This window comes from Crinia signifera, chromosome 6 (genome assembly GCF_055691185.1).
Source record: "Crinia signifera chromosome 6, ASM5569118v1, whole genome shotgun sequence".
In the NCBI taxonomy this organism is placed as follows: domain Eukaryota; kingdom Metazoa; phylum Chordata; class Amphibia; order Anura; family Myobatrachidae; genus Crinia; species Crinia signifera.
In genome coordinates, this window is record NC_139222.1 from 29795225 (window position 1) to 29820864 (window position 25640).

General features: G+C 49.0%; 2 protein-coding genes, 1 non-coding gene and 1 pseudogene across 3 annotated transcripts in view; 3 read left to right on the forward strand and 1 right to left on the reverse strand.

Annotated features, from left to right (window-relative positions):
- Window positions 1-25640, reverse strand: part of LOC146010213 (uncharacterized) — a 156373-nt gene that overhangs the window by 13844 nt on the left and 116889 nt on the right. The gene's annotated exons all lie outside the window — the stretch shown is intronic.
- LOC146009565 (uncharacterized) overlaps window positions 798-25640 on the forward strand; it is a 50769-nt gene continuing 25926 nt past the window's right edge. Inside the window, exons 1-3 of the mRNA XM_083150011.1 lie at window positions 798-1207; window positions 7261-7297; window positions 7934-8005. Of these exons, the coding sequence (XP_083006137.1) occupies window positions 798-1207; window positions 7261-7297; window positions 7934-8005 (519 nt within the window). The remainder of the gene's footprint in view (window positions 1208-7260; window positions 7298-7933; window positions 8006-25640) is intronic.
- LOC146014275 (5S ribosomal RNA) lies at window positions 20214-20332 on the forward strand. Its single transcript, XR_014447225.1, has one exon. It is a non-coding gene; the product is annotated as a 5S ribosomal RNA (ribosomal RNA).
- LOC146011767 (5S ribosomal RNA) lies at window positions 23728-23845 on the forward strand (annotated as a pseudogene).

Consider the following 25640-nt stretch of genomic DNA (forward strand, 5'->3'; position numbering starts at 1 on the left):
AGATATTGTGAATTTGGCACCTAGAAGCGTGGGTGTGTTTTACTACATCTGAGAGGAAACTATTAAAATTACATATCCAAATGTAGATGATCCCCAAAGCAGTTAGTAAGAGCTACTATACTTGCTAAAGAAGAGTCACTAGTACGTGTCAGGGATTGTTCATCTATCCTTCTATCCCTTTTTTCCGAAAATGTAACAGCTACATAATGTGGGCTAGGTGAAATGAGGGAGATTGCTAGACTAATCAGGGAGAGAGGGCGATTGCTGCTATTTCAGGGAGTCTCCTGTAAAATTTAGGAGAGAAGGCAACTATGCATTTACCACATTAACAGTGTAGTGTATTTCTGATTAATTTAAGGTTATGTTTATTTTAAAAATAAACATTGCTTTTCTTTATAAAATAAGGAAATATCTATGCGATTCCAAACTTTTGAACTGGCTTGGGCATGTCTGGGCATGTCTGGGCATCTAGAAAGTACTTGATTACATCACAATGCATAGAACACAACTATTATGACATCACAATGCCCAAACAGAGGTTATAAATAAGAGTGCTCAGAGCTGCTGGTCCTCATTCTGCTGCAGCCTCTTAAGAAGATAAGTCACAGTCTAGAGAAGTCACAGCGGAAATTCATTTCACAAGAGTGTCCAAAGTAGTCACAGCTGACATGCCTATTGCTCAAATATCAGCAACACCACACTGGCCTCCGTATGCACTTGTGGTAAATAATCATCCGGCGCGAAGGCCCCCACCATATAAGCGGATCTCACTCTACCCAGAGGCCACTTACCCGACCATGGTCAAGGCTAAGCCGACGACCACGGTCAAGGCCAAGCCGGCAACGGTGATCAAGGCCAAGCCGGTAGACCTGGTCAAGCACAAGCCGGAAGAACGATCCAAGGCGACAGACCCGGACAAGGTCAAGCACAAACCGGCAGAACGTACCAAGCCGGCAGACTTATTCAAGTACAAGGCGGCAGACCCGGACAAGGTCAAGCACAAGCCGGCAGAACAATCCAAGCTAGCAGACACATTCAAGTACAGGCTGGCAGACCAATCCAAGTACAGGCCGGATAACCCAGTCAAGTACCTGGTGGCAGAAAAAGTCAAGTCCCTGCTGGCAGACCCATCCAAGTACATGCCGGCTAACCCATTCGAGTACGTGCTGGCAGACCTACGCATGAGAAAGCTGGCAGACCCGTTCAAGTACAAGTCTGCAGGCCCATTCAACATCTTTCCACCAGACCCGGTCAAAATAAAGCCGGCAGACAGATTAAAGACCAAGCCGGCAGACCCGGTCAAAACCAAGCCGGCAGACCCGGTCAAAACCAAGCCGGCAGACCCGGTCAAAACCAAGCCGGCAGACCCGGTCAAAACCAAGCCGGCAGACAAATTCAAGACCAAGCCGGCAGACCTGGTCAAGGACAAGCAGGCAGACCCGGTCAAAATCAAGCCAGAAGGACCGGTCAAAAGCAAGCCGGCAGACGAATTCAAGACCAAGCCGGAAGACAAATTCAAGACCAAGCCAGCAGACCCGGTCAATGCTCCCAAATGCCCACCCCTGTCTGTGGCTGATTGCCCAGCTGTGCAGGTGCCCCCTGGCTCATCCAGGTCAAGGGCCTCCAAATTTCTGAAACGTTGTGGGTGCGGCGTGAGTTAGACAAAGAGACCCACATACAGGCTTGGGAACCGAAGACAAAGAGACCCACATACAGGCTTGGGAACCGAAGACAAAGAGACCCACATACAGGCTTGGGAACCGAAGACAAAGAGACCCACATACAGGCTTGGGAACCGAAGACAAAGAGACCCACATACAGGCTTGGGAACCGAAGACAAAGAGACCCACATACAGGCTTGGGAACCGAAGACAAAGAGACCCACATACAGGCTTGGGAACCGAAGACAAAGAGACCCACATACAGGCTTGGGAACCGAAGACAAAGAGACCCACATACAGGCTTGGGAACCGAAGACAAAGAGACCCACATACAGGCTTGGGAACCGAAGACAAAGAGACCCACATACAGGCTTGGGAACCTGAGACAAAGAAACCCATCCCATCCCACTCCCCCTCCCCTCCCCCCCCCCCACCCGTGGCTGTTATTGCATGGCTATCGGGCGTGGCCCCTTGGCGATGGGGTTACCAATTCATTCAGAATTGGTAGTGGCACAGCCACCATGGACCAACGCAATATTAATTTTGTTGTTAAGTTAGAACCGTGTAACTGTGCTGTCAGACTCGCTGTGTGACTGTACTGACAACTTTCAGCTTAATTTGCAAAACATATTATTATACTAGGTGATTCATTGCTCCGCCTCCTTAACTTGTGAGGTCCTTTATTGCAGTGGTAGCCAACCCTAGCCCTCGAGAGCTACCAACAGCATACCCTCCAACTGTACCGATTTAGTCGGTACAGTACCGTTTTTAAATGGTCTGTACCGGCTAAATCATAGTGTACCGGTTTTAGGCAACCCTGCACTGGTGTCATTGAAGGTGCGGGCAGCACAGGAGTGTCTGGACTCTGGCTGCAGTCGCAGAGTAAGGGTTCCACGAAGAGAAACGGTACTTATGTAATATCTGGGCTCCCGTTTTTCTTATGAGACCACGTGTGCTCACCACGCTTCGGGCACGGTGGCTCGCCACACTATATAAAATCAAATCCATGCGTAGTTGGATAGTAGGGGTAAGTTAATACATAAGTACCAGAGAAACTAACCCACACGTGTAGTTGCTCAGCCCTATTATACTGACTCAGCGGCGCTTCCCTTCCTGCACTGGCCTGGGTGTCATGCAGAGCAAGCTGCCTAACTCATGTGCGGCGGCAAGCTCGCACCAGTCCCGGGCGTGCGGGGGGAGGAGGAGAAGGCGGCAACACTGGAGCAGCAGGAGTTAGCGTTCTGTGGCCCAGCTTGTTGTGCCCACCCGACCCGCAATGGACGATACAGACCAACTGGTAAGAAAAGTGGAGTGTCTTCGGGGGTGGACGACTGCTCCCGCTACTTCTTCGCCTCCTTTTCCTGAACTTAATTTATACCAGTAGTCGCATCTGCTGGCCAAGTTTTGCAAACGTTAATTTCCTGTTCCGAACCACAAGTCCCAGCATGCACTGCTGGCCACTTGGAGCCTGATAGCAGCTGGGGATCCACTATAGTGGTGCTGTTATGGGGAACTGCAGAATATGACAGCCGATGCTGGCTTGGCTGACAGGGGAGCTGCCCATCTGTATAAATAAGTTTGCATAATACTGACAGTGCTGCAGCCAATGGTAGCCGCCTACACAATCTGCGGCCAATCACAGTGCAGGCACTGCAGCCAATCATAACACAGCGGTCTGGAAATTAAATTTGAATCTTGCCCGCCTCATGCAACAGCGGAGCAACGGGACAGGGGACACCATCAGCAATCCTAGGTAACCTGGGTACATATAGCCATGGGGTGTAGTAGTTGGTTGGTGCACAGTACACATTCAGTAGGGGACGTGGCTGCACCCTTTTTGCACATGACCACGCCCCCTTTTTAATGACCACGCCCTCTTTCTGAATGTGTACCGATTTCTTATATTCAAATGTTGGAGGGTATGCAACAGTTCACATATTCCAGACAACCTAGCTGCTGCACAGCTGCACTCATTAATCACTGAAACATTTTAAAAGATACACAGATGGAGCTAATTAGCTCACTTGTGATTCTGTGAGGAGACCTGCAAAACATGCACTGTTGGTAGCTCTCGAGGACTAGGGTTGGCTACCCCAGCTTTATTGCATTTATAAGTTAAAAAAATGTTTAGACAGGGTCTGGGCCTGCTGTGGATGTGGGAGAGCCTGGTGTGCCATGGGTGGGGGAGGGGCAGGTGTGTAAGGAGTGTGTGTGGTGTTTCCACAGGTGGATGTGGGGGTGCTGTGGGTGGTGGAGTGGCAGGTGTGGTAGGTGGGTGGACGCGGATACCTGGCATCCCACAGCCTCTCCACATTCTCCCCAGGGTTTGAACCTATTATTTATAATTCATTTTCTGATGCAAATCATTACGGCAACAAAAGTGCTCGCTACCCCAGGATGCGAAGGGTGCGAGATTTAGTGCAGCTGCAAAAAATAGGATTGATCCCCTAATCACACTACTGACCATTTAAAAATGGATGCATAGATTATAAAAATAAAGTTTTCTTTGTCTTTATTTGAAGATTTATTTTGATTAAAGCATCAGCCGCATCAGCAGCTTAATAGTTCTCCAATCTAAGCACTGTGCAGATATCTTGTGTAATAACCACACCACCCAACTACTACTATGGGCATTATGTGTAAGGGGCATTACTACATTGGGCATTATGTGTAATTGGCACATTATGTGTGACATGTCTACTGTGGGTGTTATGTGGGTACTTATGTATTATCTGGGCTGCCGATTTTTTTGATTGTATGCCTTAACTTAAGGCATACAATCAGATGCGATGACCCGATTTTTCCATAGGATTCAATGTTAAAATGGACTGAGTCCATTTTAACATGGAATTCAATGGGAAAAGGGGTCCTTTTCATACCCCTACTATCCAAGTGGGCATGGAGTTGGATATAAACCTGTGGCGAGCGTAGCGAGCGGACGGTATTCTGTGTCCGCTCACCACGCTTCGGGCTCGGTGGCTCGCTACAGGTTTATATCCAACTCCATGCCCACTTGGATAGTAGGGGTATGAAAAGGACCCCTTTTCCCATTGAATTACATGTTAAAATGGACTCAGTCCATTTTAACATTGAATCCTATGGAAAAATCGGGTCCATCGCATCGCATCGCATGCGATATGGTCGGATGCGATGCGATGGACCCGATTTCAAAATCGGCAGCCCAGTTAGTACATAAGTACCGTTAGGTGTGGCACTACTACTGTGGGTGTATTGTGCACTGTTAATTTGGGTATTATGTGTACTGGGCACTACGACTGTGGGCATGATGTGTGGCACAACTACTGTGGGTGTTCTGTGTAAGTGGCAATACTGTGTAGTGTACTGTGTAGTGATACTACTGTGTAACAAAACATTTATAAGGGTGTTACTGTATAGTATAACGCAGGGTTCCCGACTTTCAAATTCTCCGCTGGGGGGGCGCTTGACTGACGTCATTAAGCCCCGCCCCCATTAGGGAAATAGTCAAAATCACTGATCTCCATGGACGGGGCGGGGCTAAAACGACACGAGTGTCATTTTAGCTCTGCTCCCTCCTCTGAGACCCGCGGATTGCGGCATTTAAATGCAGCGATCGGGGGGGCTCAGTGGGGGTCTGATTCCGAGAGGGTTGCCCACCCTTCCGGGGGGTCTGGGAGGGGGACCCGATTTTCCTGATAATTCCGGGAGGGTCGGCAACCCTGTGTTATTAACTTTTTACATGTGGTAGTGTGTTTCATTCAGTCAAACCTAGCGCTGTATAATTCTTTTTTCTTTTTGGCCTATCAATTTATAGGATACTTACACACTCCTCATACAGCAGCTATAGCTAGACTTGTGGTTCTTCCTTTTCTGTATGGCACTTTAGCAGCACCCTGCTAAAACACCCTGCCCGTGCCGTCACGTGAATAGATGCCCTACACACACACACGACATCTATTCCCATTCTCCTATGTAAGTGCCGGGCACGCCTCCATCGGTGTCGTTGGTGGGACCACCCGGTCCCATATTGACATTGGCGCCGCAGTACTGCCCACATTGGTGACACCAGTGAGGCCATCAAGGCCCCCATTGCACCACACTCGTGCTGCCTCCGTGTCCCGGCACCCAGCCCTGATTCTAACTAAATTACTATATAAATACCCTAAGCACCAGGGTGAGAAAACCCTCAGCGGCAAAGGAGTTAAAAGCATTAGGGGCCCATTTATCACAGATCGCATTTACAATGTGATCTGGGCGGATTGTTACCTCCCAGGATAGCATTGTAAAAATGTGATCCTATTGGCGGGATGTATCATTCCTGGCGCACAGGGACAGGGCTCCGAAAGGAGCCTGTCCATGCGATGTGCTGAGCCGGGCGCCGGGGGGTGTCTGCACATGTGTGGTTAGTGCTGACCCCTTACCGACCCCACTAACCGCACTGCCCCAGCGGAAGTGCAATCTATAGCCCATAGGCTACAATGGGCTACCGCCATCTCAGAATGGCAATAGCCCAGGGATGCGAAGCGTTGCTGCCCGATGTTGATACATCGGCCAGCTTCGCATACCCAATAGTAACCTATGGGGGAAGCAGCCGGTGGCAGTGCAGGAGGGATCGCAGCAGGGATCAGAGATTCTTGCTGTGGTCCCTCCTGATACATTCCAATGATACTTAATATATTTGCGGCTATTGGCATGATAAATGGGCCCCTTAGTATGATAAATGGGCCCCTTAGCCTCTTCAACCCAAAAATCAAACCCAATTATCCTAAAAAAAACCTTATTCTAAAAAGTAGTTTCTCTTAACTATGACCAACCACCTACAGTACCTCCTTATCTCCCCTCCGCTCCCTCACCTGTTGCGGATCTACTTACTCTATGTGCGCGCTGCTGTCACAGCCACGGGGCAGAAGAAACATCCGCGCCTCCATTTTAAGGCATCAACAGAAGAGGTAGGAGCTGAACAATGCAGCCTGCTCCACACCTTTATATGTTTGGCAACAACGTGGGGCTGGGCCCTGGTGGTCTATCACTGAGTCTGGGGTCCCCAACCTACAGCATATGTGTGACCATGGCCCTGATTCACACCTGATCGCACCCTCACAAATTGGGCGCTGCGTCCAGCGGTCAGCTAAGACGCCACCCCGCTAGAATTAAATCCGCCTGTGATCACTGAGCAAATGGATGTGTACGGCTACAGCCATGCAAATATGTCCAAAACCCATCGTAACAGGCTCACCATCGATGTTTTTTACACAGTACACAGTCATCGCTGGTTCAGAGTAGCACTAGACTTAGCAGTGCGATGGAAAAAGGCATATCCGGCCTGAAGCTGACATCACACACCCCTCCCTAAAAAGCTTAGGCACGCCTGCAGTTTCCCTAATCCTCACCAAAGGTCACGTCTACTGTCCAATGGATGAAGTTCATTGTAAATGGGACAATTACATTATCCCGATACATGATTTCCAGGTAGATGGAATTTTTATATTCTAATGATGAATGTAAGTTTATGACCTGATAATGTTACTATGAAGTATTTAGGGGTATATGAATTCCTGTATCGTTATGCTTTATTGCTATAATGTTACACATGTAGGGTCCAGTTCAGAGAGATGTGAAGATTACGGAGGAGGCTAGTCCCGCAGAACTCGGCCTCCGTGAGTAATAATAATACAGGATATATGCAGCCATTCTCCTTGTTCTGTCACTATTTACTACCCCTTATGAAGTCCTAAGGATGAAACGCGTCGGGTGATTCCTGAACATATCTCATTTTAAAAGATAAGCTCCTATAATTTTCTTTTTATGTCTTACTAGTAAAAAGTCCATCAAAATGACGGCTTCTGCAATGTACTTTTACTTTGAGCTGTGACAGTTTTTACTTTCACATTGAGCTGTGATCGTTTTTAGCCCACAAACTCTCCACCCCACCCCCAGTCCTTTTCTGCTCCTACCTCCAATCTCTGTATTCGCAGCTACCTCTCTCCATATCCAGCAAGTTTGCGGCAGATCAGTGTCCCTGCAAAAATTGCTGTCACTTTCTATTTTTTTTTATCACACAAAGGAGTAATTTGGTCCGTTGAGTACTTTACCTCATAGAGGTGAGAAGTAGTTAGTTTTTATGAATATATAGATTTTTAATTTTTTAGTACCAGTTGCCCCTTTTATACAATATAGATACACTGAATTCCCCCCTAAATCTTTATTGAGCTTGTCTAATAGCGGGGGTTTTTTTGTCCTTCGGTTCTTCCCCTATTTTTAATTGTTTAATAGTGTTTATCTTCTTTGCAAAGCACCTCCGCCCAGACGCAAGGTCCCATCTAAGTGGCCACAACCTTCCCCGCAGGATAAGGGACATATTGCGGGTGAGTTGTTTTAATAATAATTAGATTTATAAGCAAACTCATGCAACAAAAACAAAAATGTTTCATTTACAAATATGTTTGTATGATGGACTTGTCAAAAGTGGGCCATACATCTACCCGGCAAATCCCTGATACCGCTTCATTCTTGCGGTTTCTTGAGGTATCAGCAAAATCCTACGTGTTAAAAACACCCAACTTGACCATTCCATTTATTTTTGGGATGGAATCAGTGTTTCTAGGATTTACAACATCTTGGATTTTGCTGATGGCCGACCCAGGCATCAGTAGAATGGGTAATTGCCCCAATAGATGCCTAATGTAATGTAAAGATTTGCCAGGTGGGGGCCTTTATGCAAAAAATGGCAGTGGCCACACAGTGAGGGGGGGGGGGGGGTTTCCACACAATAGTACCAATATGTTTTGCACATTATGCCCACACAGTATGGCTTCTTATTGCACCTTATGCCCACACAGTATGGCCCCTTATTGCACATTATGCCCACACATTATGCCCACACAGTATGGCCCCTTATTGTACATTATTCTCACACAGAAGTGCCCTTTGTTGCACATTATACCCACACAGTATGGCCCGTTGTTGCACAGTATGCCCACACAGTATGGCCGCTTGTTGCACATTAAGCCCACACAGTATGGCTCCTTGTTGCACATTATGGCCACACAGTATGGCTCCTTGTTGCACATTATGGCCACACAGTATGGCTCCTTGTTGCACATTATGCCCACACAGTATGGCCGCTTGTTGCACATTTTGCCCACACAGTATGGGTCCTTATTGCACATTATGCCCACACAGTAGTGCATCTTGTTGCACATTATACAAACACAGTATGGCACATTGCTTCACAGTATGGCCTTTACTGCACAATATGCCCACACAGTAGTGCATCATGCACATTACACTCACAGTATTGCCCCTTATACATTACCCCACAGTAGTGGCTTTTATACAAATCATGAAACACAGTAGGGGATCCCTTTACCTATTACTAAAAAGTGGACTGGGCCTAATGCCCAGCCAATCAAGAGGGGCTTGTGCTATTGCCTGCCTTCTTAAGGGCATATAAAGTGACATGAACCTAATGATCATAATCATGTATCATTTTAGCATGGGCCCTCAGCCTGCTTAACATAACATGTCTAATGTCCAGCACAAGGTGGTCTAGGGGGTATATTACTCGTGTCCAAGGTTGTCTACTGCTACGTTGGAAGGGGCTTTAGTGGGGGTGCTTCATTTAGCTCTTTGCTTTGCACCAGCTGAAGCACTCTCCGGCCCACATCTGGATTTGTCCGCCACTGGCCCATTAATGACAGCAGCGACATCTTCAGCTCTTCAGGGGGACATCTGCTTCCGATCACCGCTGTCGTCAAACTGAAGGCTCCGCTCATTGGCGTCTAACTAAAAATGCTGAGAGTGGGCGGAGCTTTCATGCAGAAAGCAGTGATTGGCTGCCTGTTTGTGAACTGTGTTTCGCTTGGGAACGGCTCCAGATTTAAACCGGCACTCCCCGCAGCCCAGCTCTTACAGTTAATGGTTGCGGTATCCACAAATCTCAATTACAATGGACACCAAGCTCTGCACTGTGTATCGTGTATAAAGATAAAGCATTGGATAGTTTAATATACACACTTCTACTTGTTCCATCAGGTCTATCATATACCATCTCTACACATGCACCACCTGCACAGCCAGAGGAAGAGCAGGAGGACATCTCCCACACATTGTGTGAAGAGCCTACAGAGAAGACAACAGGACAAACACATAAGGCCCTAGGGGAACATCATGCAACTCCTCAGCCACAACATCAACCAACATCGATGGCCAGCACGTATCTGGGCGACTTTGCAAAACAAAACAGTTTGAATTCATGCACAAGCAAACCAAACAATTCCAGTGCATCACCACCACACATGACCTTACACAGGCCATCCGAGAACAAAGCAACAACCAGCTAGTAATAAGCAATCACATTTGTGCTGCAATAGCAAGCCTGCACCAGGGTCAAAGCCAAAACTTATGCTGGGTACACACCAGGACGACTAGGGCCCGATCCCCACAATCTCGATCCAATTCCGATCAATTGGATGTAGATTGTGTGCTGATTGGGCCCTTTTCTGACCTGCTGTGGACCGATATCGATCCGATGTGCGGTCCCGCGGGTCGGTCGGTCGTTATTGAGATCCTACCTGCTGCAGGTAGGATCTCAATGACGACCATACAGCCGGGTGCGGGTCGCCATCGGATTGGACCCGCTCACGGTGCACATCGTGAGCGGGTCGTGCCCCCCCCCCCCCGCGTCACCGTGAGCGGGTCGGACGAGACACTGACGACCCGCTCACGATGTGCATCGTGAGCGGGTCGTCCTGGTGTGTACCCTACATTACACCAAGCAAATACTTTTACAACCAGCGGGCGAACAGAGATCCCAGTGCCATCTGTTGCTGCTGCATCCACACCAACGAGGCGGAGTGTGAGGTCCAGGGGAAGACAGAGAGGTGGAATGAGTAGAGGATCGTATCTACAGCCAATAGGAGAGATAATTGTTTATAGTGTTGTCATTTACTTTGCATTTTTCCATCTGATGTTTTTAATAGAATAAAATTTTGTGCGTACGCAAAATTAGACAATTTTGTTGTTGACTAAACCCATAGAAAACATGTTGTTCAACACCGTAAAAGGTACGCGGTATACCACATGTCTTACCAGTAGCGTAAAGAATTTCTGGGGGGCCCCATACATTTATTATAATTTGTTTCCCCTAAATGCAATGCTCATTGCCAGGGGGTTACATGCTCATTGCCTGGGTATATATATATATATATAAAGTCCAGATGGGAGCAGCACGTCCTCAACCAAGTAGATAAGTCAGGGTGCCATCCATAACCCCACAGGGTCAGCATACAGGTCCAGACGGCGGCACTCCCCCAATAAAGATATTCTCAAAAGCAGATGTCAACGTTTCGAACCTTTTTATTAGCGGTTCTTCATCAGGATACACAACATATATAACACACATAACCATATTTATACATACCCACAAGACCTCACCGCCAATTGTGTCAAGTTTGCTTGGCGCCAATGTCCCGCTCAACACACCCCCAGCGCGACGTGCGCATCACATGCCACGTCATACAGGAAGCAGGAACGAGTCACATTGCCATAACAAACCTTCGTTACCATGGTAATCATACACTGTGCTGCTGCACCATAACGGAACACACTGACGATCAGAAGCGGTTCCCAGCAATCAACGTGCTGCGCGTCATAAGGCGCGTCATCACGTTCAGTCGCATCACCGCTGCCGGATCCAATCAGTGCATCCGAGGTAGCCATAGCAACAGTGCACCTATACAACAAGGAAATAATCGCTGTGTCCCCGACAGATGCGCCGGCAACACAAGTATTATTATAAAACATACAGATCAAGATAAAATGACATAGTTATGCTTCACCAACACCTAAGTAGAAATAATGCATAAGAAATAGCAAATGTACAAGTGTACATAAATAACATACATACAGACAAGTGAATCCAATGGATTATCGAGTAGCATGCTGAATAAATGCAGAACTGATCATTTTGATATACTAAGATCAGGCATACCAATCAATACAAGACACTAAAATAAACAGAAAAAGCACATAATAGGCTGAATCACACTGGGACATCAGTAAACATATAACTTCTATAGAAAACAATGTAGACCCCTGAATTCATTCAAGCCTCTAGGGGCTAGCGTACCTAGACGCTGTATCCACTGTGCTTCACACTGTAGTAACATACGTGACCTGTCACCCCTACGAATAGACTCAGGGATGTGGTCAATAATCATGTAACGTAACATGGGTATAGTGTGGTGTGCCTCATAGAAGTGTCGCGCCACCGGTTGGTCGCTGACACCCTTTTCCAAGGCAACTTTTATAGAGTGTCGATGGCCCGCCATACGTTCTCTCAGTGTCCTCTCTGTTTTGCCGATATAGCTAAGGGAGCAGGGACAGGTTATCATGTACACAATGTACTTAGTTGTACATGTTACTCTGTGCCTGATGCCATATCGCTTCCCACTAGACGGATGACAGAATGAATCACCTGTGGTGAGAGACCGACAGGTGATACAATTTAAACATCTAAAACAACCTGGTTTAGCACTCAAAAAAGCTTCACTGCTACTCTGTTGCAATTTACCGATGTCAGTTTTCATGACTATGTCCCGCACACTCCTGCCACGAGTGTAGCAGGGCATAATCATGGTATCAGACAGATCAAGGGTACGGTCCATCTGTACTAAAGGCCACAACTTTTTAACAGTTCTATTGATGTCCGTGCTGCGTGTGCTGTAGTGATTGACCCAGGGTAAACGTTTACACGTATCATTTCTCTCACGATATATCAGTAGAGACTCACGGGACTTGGAGAGAGCCTTCACTTTAGCCTCACGCAACAAGCCAGCATCATAGCCTCGTTCACTGAATTTCTGGGACATGATATCAATCTGTTCCTCAGCCAGCACATCACTACTGCATATACGTCGAGCGCGTAGAAACTGGGAATATGGCAAACTGTATTTGGTTGACCCAGGATGACAGCTAGTGGCATGCAGCAGCGTATTACGGTCAGTGGGCTTGGTGAAGACAGAAGTCTCAACCAAGCCACCCCTGACCGTAAGCGTCACGTCCAAAAAGTTGACACGCTCAGTGTCGACAGTGAAAGTCAATTTGACAGGACTGCAGGATCTGTTGTGATTCTCAATAATAGAGACAAATTCCTCTCGGGATCCCGTCCAGATCATAAACAGATCATCGATGTATCGCGTATAGTAAAATACTCTACGCAATACATCGGGAGTTGAAAAAAACAGTTCCTGCTCCACATCCAACATGAACGCGTTGGCGTACGATGGGGCGAAATTACTCCCCATCGCACAGCCAACGCGCTGCAGGTAAAAAGTCCTGTCGTAAAGAAAATAATTATGTGTAAGGACCATTTCCAATAAAGTGATAACAAACTCAACATCGGGTCCCCGGTAATGAGTGTTATCCTGTAACAGTTTGCGTACTGCCTCTAATCCAGCCTGATTAGGAATAATTGTGTAAAGGCTAGTGACATCAATACTACAAAGCAAACTATTGGATGGAATAGGTCCCAAACCATTTATACCATTAAGAAAAGCTGTGGTATCCAACAAATGACCCTTAGAAGATCTAATACACGGCTGCAGGAGGGCATCGATATATGTGGAAATGTTCTGGAATAGTGAACCCCGCGCCGCTATAATGGGCCTGCCTGGAGGGGCATTAAGCCCCTTATGTATTTTGGGCAGGGTATACAACAGCGGCACAACGGGGTTCACTACCCTCAGAGCCAAGGCAAGTTCAGATGTGATAGTGCCATTACGAACTGCACCATCAAGTAAAGACACAAGTAGTTTAGTATATTCAACAGTGGGATCACGTTTGAGGGGCTCATAAACTGTATCATCAGCCAATTGGCGGGCGATTTCCAGTTTATAATCCGTCAAATCTTGGATAACCACAGCTCCACCTTTGTCGGCGGGCCGTATAACTACATCGGTGTAAGTACCCAAATCATGTAAAGCATTAAATTCATCACGGGAAAGGTTAGCCTTATCATTAGTACGCTTAGGTCTAGACATTACATCATTAGATACATTGTACTCAAGCGCCTGCATGAAAGTTTTAATATTAGGATTCATTGATAAAGGTTCAAATACAGAACGAGGTTGCAACTTAGCTAACTGCTTGGGGATTTCAGTGGGGGACACATTAGTGGTTTTAGATGAAGGAGGGCAGTCCTTTTTACAAAAATACTCTTTCAATTTCAAAGAGCGATTAAGTTTGTACTTTTCAATCTCCCATTGCATCTCGTCGAAACGGGCTGTGGGGACGAATGATAGGCCCTTGCTAAGCACACTATATTCAGCATCAGTCAATACGTGGGAGGAGAGGTTGAAGACTAAGTCCTTAGAGGCGGCCTGCCCCGTCTTCCTCGCCCTCTTGTATTGTCCCCCTCTCATCAGTCGGGGACACAGCGATTATTTCCTTGTTGTATAGGTGCACTGTTGCTATGGCTACCTCGGATGCACTGATTGGATCCGGCAGCGGTGTTGCGACTGAACGTGATGACGCGCCTTATGACGCGCAGCACGTTGATTGCTGGGAACCGCTTCTGATCGTCAGTGTGTTCCGTTATGGTGCAGCAGCACAGTGTATGATTACCATGGTAACGAAGGTTTGTTATGGCAATGTGACTCGTTCCTGCTTCCTGTATGACGTGGCATGTGATGCGCACGTCGCGCTGGGGGTGTGTTGAGCGGGACATTGGCGCCAAGCAAACTTGACACAATTGGCGGTGAGGTCTTGTGGGTATGTATAAATATGGTTATGTGTGTTATATATGTTGTGTATCCTGATGAAGAACCGCTAATAAAAAGGTTCGAAACGTTGACATCTGCTTTTGAGAATATCTTTATTAGGGGAGTGCCGCCGTCTGGACCTATATATATATATATATATATATATATATAGCAATGGTGGCGGTGGCACTCAGGTCTTAATAGAAATAACTACAGTAGGCTGTAGAAGGTTTCAACGTTTCAGCGCTTGTCGCGCTTTTATCAAGAACAGCATATAATGATAAAGAGTGAACTCACCAAATATATAGGAGCTCCGGGCTGGTGCTGTGTCCGCCTCCATCAGCTTCCCGGAAGGCACCAGGCAAGTACCCCTCCTATCCGGAGTGCCGGGGATTACCGCCCATATATATATATATATTATATATTTGGCTACATCTGTCACTCAAAGTGTGTCTGACCCTCTAATGCTGGGTGGAGCCTCTGACTCACATGACAGAGAACCAGCCCAGTGAGCCCACAGTCATAGGAGGGACACATTGCTCTGCTCCTGCACTTTCCTTTTAATGTATGATTGCCATCACCTGTGTTGAAGCACCTTTCCTATCAATTAACCTGTTCAACACAGATGGAGGTAATCATGCATTAGGAAGAAAGTCCAGCGGCAGAGCATTGTGTCCCTCCTGGCATGGGTCATGTTGGGAGGTATGCACAGTGCCAGACACCCTCTGCCTCCCCATGTTACCCAGCAAAGACACAGCTACTCACCAGACACACCAGGTGAGCGCCCCCCCCTCCCGCAATTCGCGGGGCCCCTCCCACGATTCGCGCGCTCCCCCGCCTCCGAGAACGCCCCTACCGCAATTCGCGGCACCCCCCCCCACCCACACACACAATTTGCGGCAACCCCAGCCCCCACGACCCCCCTCCGGCGATTTGTGGCACCCCACCCCCCCGCGTCCCCCCTTCTGCGATTCACTGCAACCCCCCGCGCCCATCCCCCCTGCACCCACCGCGACCCTCACGTGATTCGCGGCACCCCCCCTCCCGTGATTCGAGGCAAACCCCCCGGCCCCGCGACCCCCCCTCCCGCGATTCGCTGCAACCGCCGCGCACACCCCTCCCACAATTCGCAGCTCCCACCCCCGCGACCCCCCCTCCCCCAATTCATGGCACACACACACCCCCCACCCCCCCTCCCGTGGACACCCCCCAGCCGCCGCGATTCACAGCAACCCCAGGATCAAATGGCACATGCAAAACACTAACATGGCTATGGTCGACGATGAAAAAGTTTAACATGAGTTTTTGAAGATTTATTTTTCATTTTAAGAATGTTTTCATATTAGAAACATATTCATTCTCATGTGTCGACATGGTCACCAATGAAGTGCCACACTTAATGTGTTGACCCTTCTGTGTTGATTTTTTCTTGTGGCGATTTGCGGCACCCCAGCGACCCCCTCCCGTGATTCGCGACACCCCTACCGCGATTTGCGTCACCCACCCCCCACGACCCCCCTCCCGCAATTCGCTATTGGCTATGGTCGAAAATGAAAAAGGTTGACATGAGCTTTTGAAGATTTATTTTTCACTTTTTGAATCTCTTATATATTTGGCTACATCTGTCACTCAAAGTGTGTCTGGAGCTATAACCCTGGGTGGAGCCTCTGACTCACATGACAGAGAACCAGCCCAGTGAGCCCACAGACAGTGCCAGACACCCTCTGCCTCTCCATGTTACACAGCAAAGACACAGCTACACACCAGACACACCAGGTGAGCGCCCCACACCTCCATACCTCCCAAAATGACCCTCTCCATGAGGGACAGAATGCTCTGTTTGTGGACTTCCATCTTAATTTATGATTGTCATCACCTGTCATTTTAAACAGGGTAATTGATAAGAAAGGTGTTTAAGCACAGGTGATGGTAATCCTTAAATTAAGAAGAAAGTCCAGAAACAGAGCAATGTGTCCCTCCTGGAGAGGGTCATGTTGGGTATGCACCTCCCTCCCTCCTCCCCCCCCCCCCCATTCACGGCATCCCCACGATTAAATGGCACATGCAAAACACTGACATGGCTATGGTCGACAATGAAAAAGGTTGACAAGATTTATTTTTCACTTTTTGAATGTTTTCATATTCATTCTCATGTGTCGACATGGACACCAATGAAGTGCCACACTTATGTCAACATTTACATGTGTTGACCTTTCTGTGTTGATTTTTTTCTTGTGGCAATTTGCGGCACCCCCCGCGACCCCCTCCTGCGATTTGCAGCACACCCCCCGCAATTCGCGGTACCCCCGGTGACTCCCGTGATTCGCGGCCCCACCCCGTGACACCCCCTCCTGCAATTCGCGGCACCCCGCAACCCCCCCTCCCACGATTCACGCCGTGTTCACGGTGCCCCCCACGACCCCCCTACCGCGATTCCCCACCCCTGACCCCCCTCCTGTCATTGCGGCAACCCCCCGCCTTGCGACCCACCCTCCCGCGATTCACTGCAACCCCCCGCACCCCCCCCATCCCACGATCCCACGATTCGCGGCACCCACACCCCCCCCCCGCGACCCATCCTCCCGCAATTCACGGCATCCACCCACAACCCCTCCTCCCGTGATTCACAGACACCCCTCACCTCCTCCCTCCCCCACCCCCGCGCGTGATTCACGGCAACCCCAGGATTAAATGGCACATGCAAAACACTGGCACGGCTATGGTCGATAATGAAAAAGGTTGACATGAGTTATTGAAGATTTATTTTTCTTTTTTTGAATGTTTTCATATTCATTCTCATGTGTCGACATGGACACCGATGAAGTGCCACACTTATGTCAACATTTACATGTGTTGAACTTTCTGTGTTGATTTTTTCTTGTAGCAATTTTTTCCAGTGACAACTATGAACTATGTGCACGTCAACCTACACATCATCAACCAATTCTTTGTATAATATATAACACCTGTTCTGTTTTACTGTAGGTGTTTTAAGGGGAAGCGGTCATCTATTAGAATAAACTTAGGTCTACAGTCATTAGGTCGACCCCACTAGGTCGACTGGCAGGAAGGTCGACCTGACTTAAGGTCGACATGGGCCAAGGTCGACATGACTTAAGGGCGAATTTGCATAAAGGTCGACATGAGGAAGGACAACTGGTCATAAGGTCGACATGGGGTTTTTCACTGTTTTTTGAGCCGACATGTGCCAACAGGCGGTATTTCATGCCCTACCATCCACTAGGGCGTGGAGGAGGTTATTAAAGCTGTGGCGAGCGAAGCGAGCCACCGCGCCCGATGCATCGCGAGCGAAGCGAGCGAGGGTCCGATTCTCATTGCCAACTGTGTCCATGTCAACTGTGTCGACATTCGGATAAAAAAAGTGAAAAACCCATGTCGACCTTATGACCAGTCGACCTTCCTCATGTCGACCTTTATGCAAATTTGACCTTAAGTCATGTCGACCTTGGCCCATGTCGACCTTAAATCAGGTCGACCTTCCTGCCAGTCGACCTAATGGGGTCGACCTAATGACTGTAGACCTAAGTTCATTCTGACAGATGTACCGATTCCGTTTTAAGTCAGACCTTTTACTGCTACTATTACTGTTTATGTAAATGCATTCTGAATGACAGCAACATCCTACCATCCTTCTGCAAGAATATATAACCAACTAGGTGATTCATCGCGCCCCGTGCCCCCCCCTCCCGCAATTCACGCACCCCCCGCGCACCCCCCTCACGGGATTCGCAACCCCCCCGCGCAATTCACGCCCCCTCCCACGCTTTGCGGACCCCCGCCCTCTCCCGCGATTCGCCGACACCTGCGCCCCCTCCCTCCCTTGATTCACGGCACCCCCTGCGCCCCTCCCGCAATTCACGGCACCCCTAAGCCCCTCTTTAGTCCCCCGTATACTCACACACCCCTATCACTACCCAGCTTCCTGCTCTCCTGAACCGTAACTTCCATCACTGGGGAGTCACTGACGCTGTTTTGCCCACATGCCCCTATCATGCCTCATAGCCCAGCCTCCTGCTCTCATGCACCCTAACTCCCACCCAGTAGGAGGAGACACTGACTCAGGGCCACCATCCTGTATTGCCACGCTGGACCCTCACCCACTGGCAGAAGCTGCACAGTATCTCCCACCCTCCTCCTTAGTCCCCCTTATTCCCACACACCCCTATCACTACCCAGCCTCCTGTTTTCCTGTGTCATGACCTCCGCCAGTGGGGAGCCGCTGACTCAAAAACACCCTACTATACTATTGCACACACACCTAAACAACATGCACACACAGCCCCCCCCCCCCCCCCACACCCACAAATGTCACTGTACCATCCACACTATCAATGTACATCTTTCTCTGTAACCGCTTTTTAATTAAACAAAACAATACACACCCCCTTCCACATCATATGCTCTCTATTTAACACATTTCACCTATAACTAAAGTTGCAATACAGGCATCTTTCATATAATTCTAACCATATTTCTCACAATTCAAACGTTCACAAATTAAGGGGGCGCAGCCCCTTACGACGGTGTGAAGAGCGCCCGTAGGGCGCGATGATTCACCTAGTATATATATATATATATATATAAAACTGTATATCCAGGGATATATACAAGACAACACTCCTTATCCACTTGTAATCCAGCACAGCACAATTTATTAAAATTGAGCATCAACGGCTTAGAAAAAACAATATGCAATCTTGGCAATATCATGCCATTAATGGTAATGGGGGTCACAAGCATATTCACCCATCCTTGCAAAAGTTAACAGTCGGCAGTCGACGAATCCGTTTCGGCTAAAGGAGCCTTTCTCACAGACTGACCCAATTAGAATGATACTGAAAACGCATTATATAGCCACCAACACCTCAATCAATCAAATCACCACTGGTAGTGAGTTGATTGATTGAGGTGTTGGTGGCTATATAATGCGTTTTCAGTATCATTCTAATTGGGTAATCGGAGTGTAAGATCACATGACATCTTTGTTGAACCAATTAATAAGTGACAATAGCGATGACAGGAGTGTTGCTGGACCACACTGGGCAGCAGAAGGTCTGTGGCTGCTGTATGGGGATTATGGCCCTCACCTGAGCCTGCCTGTGGCTTATTCAAGGGGGGTAATTTGGACTGCACAAGAGGGGCTCCTACCTCTTCAGTGGCTGCGGCCTCTGCAGTGCAGGACACCACTGGCAGCCTGTGCTCTCTTCCTGCAGCCTCCACTTCCCAGTACCGACACCAGAGCCTCACACCGCCAGCGGCTTCCTCCCTGCATCATGGCCCCAGACTCAGGAGGCCACTGTGGGGCTCTCAGCGGCTGATCCTCCGTGACTGCAGCCCCAGTGGGACTCGCCGCACAGCGCACGGGGGACACAGTGACGCAGCATCACACAGCGGGAACTCTGCATCTATTGGCTGCTGGGTGGAGCTGCTGCCATGTGCTCCCTGTTATGATGCTGTTGCTGGGCCAGGTGGGGACACTGGATGAGCAGCCACCAGTGACATCGGGAGGAGTCTAGGAATGTCCATCGTTGCCATTGCCATCAGTGCTTTTACCTATCAATGAACATCCATTTTCTTTGACATGGGGGTGGGGCTTCACAGGTGTCAGGGACGGAGCTATGTTCTGTGTCTCGGCCCCTTGGGGGAAAAAAAAGAAAAATAACTTTTTCCTTCAGCCTATGGTGGACCACTGGTACCATGGGATATTCTAGGTCCTCCAGACTGGGCACCAAGGAGTTAAACTTCTGAGAGTGCAGCCCTGGTTTAAACTTCATTTTTTTCTTTTATTTCAACCTACAGCCATACCACACTGAATAGGCCCAATCTCATCCGATCTTGGCAGCTAAGCAGTGTTGGGCCTGGTTAGTACTTTTGTGGGAGACCACATGGGAACACCAGGTGCTGTAGGTTGCCTGCTGCAGGCGCTGTGCACAGTGCACTGCAGCAGAAGGAAGCACGCTGTGCTGGGTCTCTGACCTCCATGGCCAGATGCCTCAGCATCTCCACAAGGCATTGGGGGAGCCGCTGCAACGTCTGGAAGCTTCAGTCAGGTAAGCGGAGTCCCGGTGTGGGGCTCCGGCATACCTATAGCGGTGACCACCGCTGGCGGAGGAGGCAACTCCGGCGATCCCGGCAGCTGGGTCCCGTTCTTTCGGTCTCCCCTCTAGGCCACCAGGGCTGACCTGTTGCAGGTCCTATATGGGCATATAGCCCTGGTTAGGCTCCGGGAGGGGGTTCTTTTTCTTTTTTTTTAGCAGCCCATAGCTCCACCCCCAGCCCCAGTGCAGGTCCTTTGTATCAAATTTCTTGCCTGGGTGACATCACTCCCGCCTCTCTCCTTCCTTCTGGTGCCTGTTTCAAATAGGGATGGCCATCGTTGCCATCGATGGCAATTCTGCAACAGGCCATCGATAGTGCTAAAGTATGCAATGGATGACCATCGATATTTTTACATATCGATGGTCATCTATTGTGTTTGATTGGCCTGTGGGCCAATCAAAACACAGGGGTGGGGCTTTGCAGGTGCCAGGGGCGGAGCTATGCTCCATGTCCCGGCACTTTGGAAAAAAAAAACAGCAAAAAATAGTTTTGCTGTTCCATCGATGGAGGGAAACCATCTGGTTCTCCCTCATCGATGGCAAAAGTATTCGACATTGGCCATGAACCATCAATGATTTCGAATCATCGATGGTCGATGGCCATCCCTAGTTTCAAACAGTTGTGCCAGAGTGTTAGTCAGACACTGCCTATCCTGAATGCTGCACGGAGGGAGACTTGAAGGAGAGACTGCTGGTGTGTTATGCCTCCCTGTCCTGCACTGTCCTGGTGTCAGGTTGCATATTCCCCCTTCCTCACCTCATGGTGCTGGTTGTTGGGAGTAGATGCCTATATAGGGGTTAATTTTTACCCTATTTTTTCTCACTAATTGAGGTTATCTGTGTTTTTATTTAGTATACTCTGTTACTTTTATTACTACTGTGGTAGGCTCACAGAAGCAGATAACAGAGACACTTATCTTATGTTTGTGTCTCTTCCAATTAGTGTAGTGCCTGTCATTACCCATCAGTGGTGTAGCTACGTGCCACGGTGCCCGGAGCAAGGGCACGTTTTGCGCCCCCCCGGATTTGTAGTAGGCGGGGCTCTTGCATGATGAAAAGGGGGAGCAGCCTAACATTATAAGACACACCGTAATGCCCATTACACATAAATTCACATGCCCATTACATACTATATAACAAACCATAATACCCATTTGACACATAAAACCAAAAACTTTTTTGGAAGGAGGGCACAACATTTCTAGTTACACTGCTGACGGGAGCCATCATGCTTCCATTTATATGTACGCACACACACACACACACAGGGCCGGTGCAAGGTTCCCCGGCAACCTAGGCAAGTGGTCAGCACAAACCCCCCACACACACACAGTGGGTGCCACCCACAACCCAGAAAGGACTCGCCACAGCCGGGGTGTATATGGTGATGGAGGGACCGCAGTCGGGCTAACTGCTCACTCTGGGCCAGATGTATCAAAGTTCAAAAAGTGATAAAATGGAGAGTGATAAACAGCCAACCAACCAGCTCCTACCTGCCATGTTACAGGCTAAGTTTGAAAAATGACAGGAAGGAGCTGATTGGCTGGTTGTTTATCACTCTATCACTATCTTAAGCTTAATACATCTGGCCCTCTGACTTGCAGCGCTGAAGGGAGGCTGTGGTCTCAAAGTCACCTGCTGGGCGTCGGGCCGGCTCAGGTCTAGTGCCGCGGCAGGAGACAGGAAACAGCCAGTCAACATAAGCGTTTTGACCGGCACCTCCTGCAGCAAGTAAGAGGGTCCCGGGGGATGGGAGGGGGGAGATGCTTGGTGCAGGCGGCATGTGAAGGGGGGGGGGGGGGGGGGGTGATGCGGCAGCCGCTAAGTCGCTCGGGCAGAGGGGGTTGGAGGGGATCGCCTCTCACCTCCATCCAGGGGGAGTCCCTGCTCTCACACACACACACACATATATACAACACCTGCACATACACGCAGATAACACATACATATACACACACACACTCCATTTTGTTTGCAGGAGCTGCCAATTTAATTAACTACAAGCCACATTACAGAATCTTTACCCTCATTGATGACACATTGTCACGGAGGGTCCTCTTCCTGATGCTGCTGCTGAAGCTTAGATAAACGCAGGGGAGGTAGGGGGAGGGAGAGAACTGCAGAGCTGTCTCCCTCCAGAATCGTAACTGCAGTGTCTCTGTCTGACTCGCAGGCATGTCACCAGGCAGCGTGTTTCCACTGTTTATTCAGTGTGAGACTTCCTGCCAAGGGCAAAGCATACCTCCCAACAGTCCCGATTTTATCGGGACAGTCCCGATTGTCAGGGCCTGTCCCGCTGTCCCACCCGCGGGCGGCAGTGTCCCACGGTGTGGGGGGCTGTTGGGAGTCCCCCTGTCAGCTGCTAAGCAGCGGGGAATAAACGCTGTGCGCATGCGCACAGCGTCTATTCTACGCAGCCAGGGGGCTGGGGGCATGGCTAGAGGCTCACAGAGCCTCTGGGTCATGCCCCCATAGCGGCAAAATGGGGGCGTGGCCTCGCGGGGGAGCCGCGAGTATAGGACATGCCCCCAAATTAGGCCACACCCCCATAAAATTTCAACGCGCCAGAGGCGCGCAGCAGCAGTGTCCCGACTGCTGAGCTGCAAAAGTTGGGAGGTATGGGCAAAGCATGGCCTCATGGGATTTGTAGTTTAATAGTTAACTGCTCAAAGTCTGAGCAGTAACATATAAACTACAATTCCCATGATGCCACTGTCCCTGCCTCTCCGTCCTGCCGGGTGCCTCTGAATGCTGAATCCCGGCACCTCCACGCACACTGACTGAAGTACTAGCACTGTAAGTGCCGCAGCCAGGCGGGGGAGGGAGCGGGTAAGCAGGGCTGGGGAGCCAGCGGCACAGTTTGCATTGCTCCGGCGCCACTTGATCTCTCTGCGCCTGGAGCTTGTGCTCCGCCCTCCCTACGCCCCTGTTACCCACTGTCCTAATTAAGGCGCTGTGTGTGATTTTTTTTTTTTTTGTCTCCACAACCCTGTAGACCAGGGCTTGGCAATTGCGGCCCTCCAGATGTTGATGAACTACACATCCCAGGATGCTTTGCATTCATTTTGCTATGTGGCCAAGCTGAAACGGAAGCAAGGCATGCTGGTATGTGTAGTTCATCAACATCTGGAGGGCCGCAATTGCCCAGCCCTGCTGTAGACCGTTCCCTTCAGGGGCTTTCTGCCACAGGGCTCCCATCTTCTCCCAGACCCCAGCCATACCACACTGGATAGACCTAATTTCATCTGATCTTGGCAGCTGAGCAGTGTGGGGCCTGGTTAGTACTGAGTGGGAGACCACATGTGCACACCAGGTGCTGTGGGTTAGGCATTATAGCAGAGGAGTGTGGAGCTGCCTGTCACAGCCTATGTCATGCACAGCTACCTCACCTCATGGTGATTAGTGTGATAGAGGAAGGTTACTACTACCCAATACCAACACTGTCCTAGTGTTGGGGTACATGTCCCCTACCTCACCTCATGGTGTTTGGTAGCTGGGAACAGAGTGTTAGTTTCACTTTCTGTTTTCCAGACACTATCTAGGATTACTGCTCTAGAATGTGGTTTATTGCTTAAGATCATACTTGCCTACTTTTCAAAACTAATTTCAGGGAGATTATGTTTGGTAGTAGAATGTAGCACAGTGCCCATTGAGGGGGTGTGTCATGCTCCACCCAAAGGGCGTGTCTAGTTCCATATTTGAAGATATTGTGAATTTGGCACCTAGAAGCGTGGGTGTGTTTTACTACATCTGAGAGGAAACTATTAAAATTACATATCCAAATGTAGATGATCCCCAAAGCAGTTAGTAAGAGCTACTATACTTGCTAAAGAAGAGTCACTAGTACGTGTCAGGGATTGTTCATCTATCCTTCTATCCCTTTTTTCCGAAAATGTAACAGCTACATAATGTGGGCTAGGTGAAATGAGGGAGATTGCTAGACTAATCAGGGAGAGAGGGCGATTGCTGCTATTTCAGGGAGTCTCCTGTAAAATTTAGGAGAGAAGGCAACTATGCATTTACCACATTAACAGTGTAGTGTATTTCTGATTAATTTAAGGTTATGTTTATTTTAAAAATAAACATTGCTTTTCTTTATAAAATAAGGAAATATCTATGCGATTCCAAACTTTTGAACTGGCTTGGGCATGTCTGGGCATGTCTGGGCATCTAGAAAGTACTTGATTACATCACAATGCATAGAACACAACTATTATGACATCACAATGCCCAAACAGAGGTTATAAATAAGAGTGCTCAGAGCTGCTGGTCCTCATTCTGCTGCAGCCTCTTAAGAAGATAAGTCACAGTCTAGAGAAGTCACAGCGGAAATTCATTTCACAAGAGTGTCCAAAGTAGTCACAGCTGACATGCCTATTGCTCAAATATCAGCAACACCACACTGGCCTCCGTATGCACTTGTGGTAAATAATCATCCGGCGCGAAGGCCCCCACCATATAAGCGGATCTCACTCTACCCAGAGGCCACTTACCCGACCATGGTCAAGGCTAAGCCGACGACCACGGTCAAGGCCAAGCCGGCAACGGTGATCAAGGCCAAGCCGGTAGACCTGGTCAAGCACAAGCCGGAAGAACGATCCAAGGCGACAGACCCGGACAAGGTCAAGCACAAACCGGCAGAACGTACCAAGCCGGCAGACTTATTCAAGTACAAGGCGGCAGACCCGGACAAGGTCAAGCACAAGCCGGCAGAACAATCCAAGCTAGCAGACACATTCAAGTACAGGCTGGCAGACCAATCCAAGTACAGGCCGGATAACCCAGTCAAGTACCTGGTGGCAGAAAAAGTCAAGTCCCTGCTGGCAGACCCATCCAAGTACATGCCGGCTAACCCATTCGAGTACGTGCTGGCAGACCTACGCATGAGAAAGCTGGCAGACCCGTTCAAGTACAAGTCTGCAGGCCCATTCAACATCTTTCCACCAGACCCGGTCAAAATAAAGCCGGCAGACAGATTAAAGACCAAGCCGGCAGACCCGGTCAAAACCAAGCCGGCAGACCCGGTCAAAACCAAGCCGGCAGACCCGGTCAAAACCAAGCCGGCAGACCCGGTCAAAACCAAGCCGGCAGACAAATTCAAGACCAAGCCGGCAGACCTG